Here is a 9,345-nt window from a genome sequence, read left to right as displayed (position 1 = left end):
TCTAAATATTTATATAAAATTACTTTCCAGTGAAACAAGTGATCGTATAATTTTTTTATAGAATATCTTTTTTTTTTGGTCTTAGTCTAAGAATTATATTAGATTTGATATTTCGATTGATTTAATTTTGGTGTTAATTTTGAATTGTTAAGTTCCTTTTATAGAATATATCTATTTTTTATAAATTGCGTATTATTTCGATCACCAATATTTTTCTCAGTACTCAGCTCGTATCCCCTGACTAAGAACTGAAGAGATTGGTTTTAGAATAGTTCAAGTATAATAATTATCCAGTTTTGTTTTAAATGTAAATTAAAGAGACCTTTTAGATATTCAGTATTTATCCATAATATTGTCTGGGTGTTGCATATTTTTTCTCAAAACTTCAGGTATTTTCTCGTGTGGACCAGACTTATGTAATAAAACAGGTAAGTTTTGGAGCTCGGAATTTTACGTAATCCACCAGTCGTAATAATCTATATATATTTAATGTACATACAGTATATATATATATATATATATATATATATATATATATATGGCTGGCAAGATATATAACCTTCCGAGTTCTAAACTCACCTGTTTGTTTTTACATAAATCTCTTACATTTGGAAAATTAATACCTGAGCTCTGAGGACATTATATAACTCCCCAACAGCAATACATAAAAACACTGAGTATCCAAAAGTCTCCTACGTACACTCAAAACAAACTGGGTAATTATTATTAAGAATATTCAAAACAACCTCTTACTTCGATTCTTTAACAGGGATACGAGAGAGCTCTGTAAGAAATGCTAGTGATCGAAATAATACAGACTTTACAAAAATAAATATATTCTATTAAAAAATACAACATTTTAAAAGAATTTACACCAAAAATAAATAACTCGAAATATTAAATCTGAACAAAAACTAAAAATAATACTATCACTTATTTAACTGGAAACTAAATTTTACACAAATATTTAATCTTGATAATTAATGAAAACAGTTAACCAAAATGATGAAACCCTTATTGAAATTTACATAAAAACAACTGACCAGATAGCAATACAAATACACTTCACGTTTTCACAAAAATCTCACAGGGCCAGTTATAAAGATTTATATAAAACCTGCATGTACAATAAAATAATAATTTGGAAATCACCTTCAAAATTTCAGTAACGTTTTAAAACACTACACACGATATATGTTAGGTAAAAACTCATTCACTTTGGAGAGGACACAACTCTAGGTACTTGTGAGAGAAGAGGTTGGCTCTTTTACAGGGATAGTCTAGATCTCTTCTGCCCCTATGCATTCCTAGGGACATATATATATTGATTCAATTATTCCAGATCCTTCTAAATGGATTATTCTCGTGGCTTGAGGGCAGGCTCTAGCGACACCACAGTTGCCAATTGAATCTCTAGAACAGGATATCCAACCTCCCTCAGATAACTTTGCCCACCTTCCTCCTTGAAATATTAAAAAAAAGATAAAACTATCTCTGGGGTTTTTGAAATATTCCAAACATGTGAAAATATAGGAATTGCGTTATTTCTCACAAACATGACACAATACCTCATGAAAAAATAAAAAAAATTTACATAATCCCTCGTTCATATCTCGTGGGATTCGTATTGCAAAATCGAGATTGCATAAAACTTTGTAACAAAATATGTGAAAAGTTAACTCTTAAAAATAACATAAATTTACATATACTGACTTGAAAAAAAATAAAATTAGATAAACGACCAGAGTCATACACAATTTACATTAAATTACCTATACCTATATGAGAGGAACTCACCTTACGAGCTAGCTATTCACCTATTGAATAAACAATAGACATACATGGATAAAATAAGTACTGTACACTAGACCATCTTTGTAAGAATATATATGTTTGCTAGATTTCCATTTCTCCATAATAATAAATATAGGAAAAAATACATCAACCTATTCGATGAGCAATTGCCTGCCCTTAATTTGAAACTAATTGCCATAAACCCCCGAAATATCGGCTCACTCTTCCAAGTCAAGGATAAGATCAGCCCCCTGTTTGCCTCCGGTATCGTTTATAAGTATAATTGTCCCAGATGTGATCTTGGCACTTACATCGGTTGCACCAGGAGGCTGCTAAAAGTCCGAATTTCCTCTCATCGAGTAATTAGCTATAAAACGAGTTGTCGACTATCAAATCCAGAACAATCTAACATAAGAAATCACAGTAAAAGTTGCAAAACACACATAGATACCAGTCATTTTAATATTGTAGGAAGAACCCGACATATAGACAAACTAACCACCGTTGAATCAATAATGATTAAGCTAACTGTACCTTCTCTTAACCACCAATCATCTTCCACCCAATTGTTTATTGCCTAATTACCTGTTAGTTTGTTTACACTCCCTTCAATAACAATTTTTCGTGTCAGTTCTCCTTACGCTACCGCTGTAGGTAGGTGTCTTGTTCGTTCTATTATTATTATTATTATTATTATTATTTTTATTATTATTGTTATTTTTTTTATTATTAATTTGTTTCTCTGTATTCACCCCTAGCCTTTTCACTGTTATTCTGTGTTTCTGTTTTTACTCTGTTTTTATTCTTAATTTATTAAAAAGGTTTTTAATTTTGGTGTTGGTAAACGTTGTGTGTATCTTTTTACTTATACGCAATTGATTTGTAATCGTTTCAGCCTGGAAAATGTATCAAGCTGATACCAAACGTCGGCGCTAATGAATGGATGAAAGACAGAACGCGTCTCCCTACTCCAATATGTTTATCCCTGAGTTATTGCTCCTGTCTCCATACTTACATACATATATATATATATATATATATATATATATATATATATATATATATATATATATATATATATATATATATATATATATATATATACCCTGAGATACAAGTGACCCAACATACAAGAAAATGAGATACGAGAAAGAGTTCCGAGCAAATTTTTATTCTGAGATACGAGGAAAAATTTGAGATACGAGATACATTAGTTCCCTATGCGGCTGCCAGGTGGCCCCGTGTGTGAGAGGCTGCTCACGAAGACAGCATCACTCGGTCTTTCCTGTCGGATCTCCGTCGCGTAAAGTTATCTCCAAGCATCGACCGTATTGATTGCTTTTTTTACGTGTTTTTTGCGTGAATCAGTGCATAATTTATCAAATAAACAATGTGTTCAAAGCAAGCGAGTGCAAACAAAGGTAGTGAGAAGAAAATATGTATGATGACAATGGATATGAAGCATGAACTAATCACAAAACATGAGAGTGGCGTAAGAGTGACTGAGCTGGCGCGCCGTTACGAGAGGAGTACATCGACTATATGTACCATCCTCACACAGAAGGATGCTATATAGAGCGCCAAGCGTTCCAAAGGAGTAACCCTCTTTCCCAAGCTGCATAGTGATATTCACGATGAGATGGAGAGGCTTCTCTTGATCTGGATAAAGGAGAAACATTTGGCAGGAGATAGCGCGACCGAGACAATCATATGCGAGAATGCCAGCCGAATCTATGATGACTTGAAAAGGAAGACAGCAGCCGAGAAAGAGGAGACTTCAACAACAACGGAAACCTTCAAAGCCAGTCGTGGCTGGCTGGATAATTTCAAGAAACGGACTGCGATACACTCGGCTGTGAGGCATAGGGAAGCAGCAAGTTCCAACGCGAAAGCCTCGGTGGACTTTGTCACAACCTTTGCCTTGGTTATTGCCCAACATGGCTTCATCACCCAACAAGTCTTCAACTGTGATGAAACTGGCCTTTTCTGGCAGAAGATGCTCAGGAGGACTTTCATCACGGCAGAGAAGAGACTACCGGGCCATAATCCCATGAAGGACCAGTTAACTCTAGCCCTCTGTGCCAAGGCCAGCGGTGACTGTAAGGTCAAGCCACTGATGGTGTACCACTCTGAAAACCCACGTGCTTTCAAGAGCCAAAGGATCTTGAAAGAAAAACTGCAAGTGATGTGGCAAGCTAATGCTAAGGCTTGGGTTACCCGGCATATCTTCACAGAATGGGTTAATCTGTGCTTTGGTCTGGCAGTCATAAAAAATTTGGCGGAGAAAAACCAGCCATTGAAATGTCTTTTGGTCCTCGACAATGCCCCTGATCATCCTCCTGGTCTGGAAGAGGACATTCTTAATTAATTCAGGTTCATCAAGGTCCTTTATCTCCCGCCCAACACCACGCCACTCCTCCAGCCCATAGACCAACAGGTTATTTCCAACTTTAAAAAACTGTACACGAAGCATTGGCTCGTGACTAGGAACCGAACATATAATGTTATATATACTACTACTGGCAAGTTAATCAACATCTCGAACTCCAAACTCCATTTACTGCTTTTACCATAAAACTGTTACACTTTGAAACATTGATAAACAAATTCTGACAACGTTAAATAACTCCCAGAAAGCAATATATAAAACGCTGAATATCCAACGGTTTCTTGAGCGCATTCAAAACCAGCCTGGGTAATTACTCTTAAGTATTATTAAATCATATTTAATTCTCATTATGGTTCCTAAGAGGAATTGAGCAGAAATTGGTCTTAAATAGTGATGATTGGAATAATACACTCGTTACAAAAATAAATATATTTTATATAAATTACAACACTTTGAAAAGAATTTACATAACTGCATTAAGTCCCTGGAAAGATTTAATTCTGAATGAAATCAAGTTACCATCTGAAATTTATAATAACTTGACTTGAACTATTATATCTGTATAAACCTTAATCTAAGAAAAGAAATAATGCAATGAAAAAAATCCAAATGCTTGAAATAATTCTGAAATAATACAATGTTTAAATTGGATTCTAAATAAATAATAGATAACCAGATCACTTTACAAACCTATCCTGCCTACAGGGCCGTTTACAAAAAACTTTAAGCAATGACAACACTCACCCTACTACAATGAATTCAAAAATTACCTTTTAGTCTTGCATGTCACAGGATTTGCTTTGGGCTCAGGGTCACTGAGGAGAGGACTCACTAGAACACACTGCACACTTCCGACAATAAACTCGATTATAGGCGTGAATGAGAGAGGGAGAGGGAAGGGAGGCTATATCAGGCTGTGGTTCTAGCTCGATCTCTATGTCTGTCTGTCTCTGACTCTTACCCGACCTTGGGTCCTTATATATAAAACTTGTTGAATTCCAGAAGGTTCCAACTTGTTTGGGAAGCGTGGGGGTTGTACCAAGCGTCAAAGTTGCCAAATATCACTCTTCCAATCGCTGTATGTACGCTTCGCCAGAAGGCTCTTTCAGTCAGCTAGCTCCGCCCACCAATTGTTCCCGAAATAAAAAGAAAGATAACCTTCTCTCATCAGCTATTCTCAAAAATTCGAAAGCATGTAGTTAAGAACATTTCAAAGCTCCTGATCTGAAATTCTCTCTCAAACATGATGCAATTCATCATAAAATATAAAAGAACACTACCTAAGCCCTTGTTCCTATCTCGCACGAATCCTACAACACTTTCAAATAGATTACACAAAGTTAATAGGAAACATATGTGAAAAAAAAATAATTCTTTAAAAAGATACATAAATTACATATTTTATCTTGAATAAAGAACATAATGAAATTCACGACGAAAGTCTTATGTAATTTACATAAAATCCTTATATCTACATTAGAGAGGCTCATTTTACAGGTTGGGTATCATCTCTTCAATGCACAAATGAAAACAATATATTTGAAATATAAATATAAAGTTTTAATTTTTGCTTGTATATAATCTCTCTTGAATAAACTTTTCTTGCATTCACCTTGCCCCTTCGTTTGCCTCTAGCCATCCCCCACATTGAAGACCCCCGAAGTGATCAACTCCTCACCTCCATTTTTTTTTTTTTGCCCACCGCCAAATCCTACCCTACTTGCGATGAGTCCCACCAATCTTGATTCTACGACCCACGTTGCATCATTGAAACTACCTCCCTTCGCCAACAGAGAACCATTCGCTTGGTTCCAGTGCACTGAAGTTCAGTTTTGCATCCATGGGGAAACTGAATCAAGCAACAAAGCACACTTTCCCAGAAACCTCGATTGGCCTCGTGACCAAGTGGATGCCCTAGTAGAGTATGTCGCCTTCAAAAAAAATATCCTGGATTAGTTCTTACCATTGTCAGCCATCTGTGAAACCAAGCTTTTTTAGCTCTCCCAAAAAAGTTAGGGACCTAAAAGCTTTGGTCACCCTCAGGGAAATGACTAGTGGCGATTGCTTGTAACATGACGCAAACGGCTCTCCTCAGGAAAAGAACATATTCATGTCCTTCGGGTATGATGCCTACCCGAACCTATATGCACTGCCATTCCCGATTTCAATACTTTGATACTCTCACACCGTATTCGAGGCTGCTTTGAAGAAATGTGCGGATGGTTATTAGTGGCCAAAAAATGTGTAAGAGAACATCGCTTATGGTGGTGGACTACTCTATCACTAATCTTTTCTTTTTACATGATGCAATTGTGGGTGTGTGGTTTTTGGTAGACATTGGTGTTTGGCATTCCCTCCTTCTAAGGTAACTCTCCAGGACAGGACTTAGTCATTCTAAGCCTGCTCCTGACCGTTAAGTAGCTGCTAACGAATCTGAGATCCCCATCTACAGGTACAAGATACTCACACTATTGTTTGGAAGTGTCAAATACCATTAGAAATTTCATGTTGCCCATGTAACTTTGCTGCCACTTGGTACCAGATCCAGGTTTCACCGAAAGGGAAGAATTGAGCCTTATGCCAAAAGGCCTCAAGCTCATGGTTGTTGCCGTAAACATCATCCTGAAGACGGATGGCTCTCTGCACCCTTGTAGGGATTACAGGTACTAAACATGCTGACAGAACTCTATCACTGGCCCCTCCCAAACATCACCAACGTTACCTCCTACTTGCACAAAGTGAAGGTTTCCTCAAAGCTCGACCTTTTGAAAGGGTATTATCAGGTCCCGTGAACCCTGAAAACATCCTTGAGTCCGCCATCACCACCTCCTTTGGTACATACACATTCCTGTCATCTTAGGGGAACTTCCCTTCTGCGTATGTTACCTGGACAACATCCTCATTTTTTCTTCCTTCAGAAAGGAACATATCCGTCATCAACGAATTTTTCTTGACCACCTACGACAGAACGGCCTGATAGTCTTGTATGACAAGTGTACCTTTAACGCCAATGAAGTATTATTCTTAAGACAACATATCATTCCTGAAGGTATCCACTCCCTCCCTGAAAAGGTCGCAATTCTTTCGCCGATATCACAGGGAGAGGACCACTTTTTTCACGGCCGTAACTTACAGCAGAGTAACTGAAATTTTCATGGTGTTGTCCGTAGATTATCCAAGTGGTAGCGAGTTCGGATTCATATTTGAACTGCGCCTTTAATACATCTTTTTTTTATTGTGTTATTGTGACCACTTAAACCAAACTTTAAGTTTGACAAGCTGAAGGCTACCATCATGTGTTTACGATTGCAGCCAGGGGTTCTTCCCCCATCCCTATCTCTTCCCCTCGTACCAGAGTGGAGAAGAGAAGGATAATGAAGCCCAGATGTCTCACCTTGAGGAGCCATAGGAAGAAGAATACCACTTCAGCCACCCAACCTGAAATGGAGCCAGTCCTGAAACCCCAAAGGACAATCAAGAAGAGACTGAGCAGCACCTTGACGAAGCAGAACCAGCAGCAGCAGCAGCAGAAGAAGAAAAAGAAGAAGAAGAGGAAGAAGAAGAAGAAGAAGACAACCAGGATACCAACAATCATCCTCCCCAGCAGCTACCTCTACAGCAGATCACCAACAGCCCGTCCCATCCAACCAGATTCAGGCTTACTCCTGGCCCCAACACCACCTTGTATACCGCCATAGCCGCCATGGAGGCCAGGAATCCACACCTGAATATGACTATTCGTCCCAATTGCAGGGGATAACTAGTCATCTCTGCTCTGGACCATCAAACCAAGGAGTTCCTGAAGCGACATGACAACATCCTACACCTGAACTCAGCTGACAAGCCCACTACTATTATCATAGTATACGACCTCGACCTGCCACTGGAACCTGTGCTAAACCACCCTTTTATTCTGCCAAGAGACGTGAAGGGAAAGCTGGAAGGAGATCCCGCAAGCTGGAGGCAGTCATAAAGGGACCACGACCTCCACAGCTCTTCTTCGGTCACTGGGGCAACTACTGCACTTCCGAGTACTTCTGAGAGCCCCTCAGATGCTTTAGGTGTCAGAAGTTTGACCACCACAGGATCCGCTGCACAGGCCCAGAGGTCTGTGCAGTTTGCGGCAGCAGACAGCCCCTAACAGCCTTTTGCATTGGCAGGTTCAAGGCTGGACACCACACCACTGCTAACTGCCCTAACTGCCGAGGATCCCACCATGCTTGGCATGACAGATGTCCTACAAGACTGCAGCGCATCGCCAACCGCCAGGAAGCAGACTGCCACTACAATTTGCAGCAACGTCAGCCACGTGGAACTCACCAACCTCTAACCAACCACACCCCTGCACCAACCAACTGCACCTCCCAACAAAATCCTAATCCCTCCAAACATGCCATTCCTTAACTTCCTTCTCCTCCAAGTCTTCTCCTGGTAGCAAAACCTCAACGCCTTCCCAGACCTCCTCCAAAGTCCAAACGATCCCCTTCCCATACTCCTTCCACACACTCACCGCTATGATTTACCTCTCCTTCCATCCCTTCCGCAGCCTCCCAGCATAACCGACCAAAGCCTTCTTTATCCTCCTCCGAACCTGTAACCCACACACCCAGCACCTCCAATTCCTTAAGCGAGTTTCCCAGCCTACCTAGTCCCGCTATCAGAAGCCATTCAAGCGCCTAACGGGCCCCTATACCACCCGTCACTGAATGGAGCAATTATGACCTTATCACTTGTCCTATGGAGACCTTTATTATCCCCATCTCTAACGTACTGTGTAACTTTTTAAAGTCTCAAAAGATTAAGTTTTCTCCGAAGTCCCTTGATGACTTCATTTTTGCTAACGCCGCCCAGAAACTTCAAACTCTAGTCCGTTCATAGTCCCTCCAGAAAATGATCCTAGCACAACCACACATAACAACGATGATATTCCCAGCAACACTAAAGTGAAAATACTCCAATGGAACATCTGTGGACTCAGATATAAGTTCGCCTTCCTACAATCCCAAACTTCAGTGCAAAATCCAGACATCATTGTGCTGCAAGAAATCTTGTTAAACGAGAATACACCATTCTCGTTCTCAAGATACAAAGTGTACACCACGTATCTAACATCAACGACAAGAGATTAACTACTCTAATCAAGAATAGTTTCCCCTAAAAAA

At 39.3% G+C, this 9,345-nt stretch overlaps 1 protein-coding gene across 1 annotated transcript; it reads left to right on the top strand.

Annotated features, from left to right (window-relative positions):
• Positions 1 to 3,433: 3,433 nt before the first annotated feature.
• LOC137623399 (tigger transposable element-derived protein 7-like) lies at positions 3,434 to 7,881 on the top strand. The gene is made up of 4 exons (XM_068354233.1): positions 3,434 to 3,893; positions 6,726 to 6,846; positions 7,102 to 7,232; positions 7,496 to 7,881. The coding sequence occupies exons 1-4, from the start codon at positions 3,434 to 3,436 to the stop codon at positions 7,879 to 7,881; spliced, it is 1,098 nt and encodes a 365-aa protein (XP_068210334.1).
• Positions 7,882 to 9,345: the final 1,464 nt, after the last annotated feature.

Source organism: Palaemon carinicauda, chromosome 30 (assembly GCF_036898095.1).
Source record: "Palaemon carinicauda isolate YSFRI2023 chromosome 30, ASM3689809v2, whole genome shotgun sequence".
In the NCBI taxonomy this organism is placed as follows: domain Eukaryota; kingdom Metazoa; phylum Arthropoda; class Malacostraca; order Decapoda; family Palaemonidae; genus Palaemon; species Palaemon carinicauda.
The sequence above is the reverse complement of the archived record's forward strand: the minus strand, read 5'-3'. Positions and strand labels throughout refer to the sequence as shown.

What these genes read in the sequence shown, in the direction of transcription:
- LOC137623399 (XM_068354233.1), top strand. Translation starts at nt 3,434, where the DNA reads ATGGAGAGGCTTCTCTTGATCTGGATAAAGGAGAAACATTTGGCAGGA. An exon ending in TGCCAAGGCCAGCGGTGACT is followed by an intron (nt 3,894 to 6,725) that starts GTAAGGTCAAGC and finishes ACTTGGTACCAG; the next exon opens with ATCCAGGTTTCACCGAAAGG. An exon ending in CACCCTTGTAGGGATTACAG is followed by an intron (nt 6,847 to 7,101) that starts GTACTAAACATG and finishes TTCTTCCTTCAG; the next exon opens with AAAGGAACATATCCGTCATC.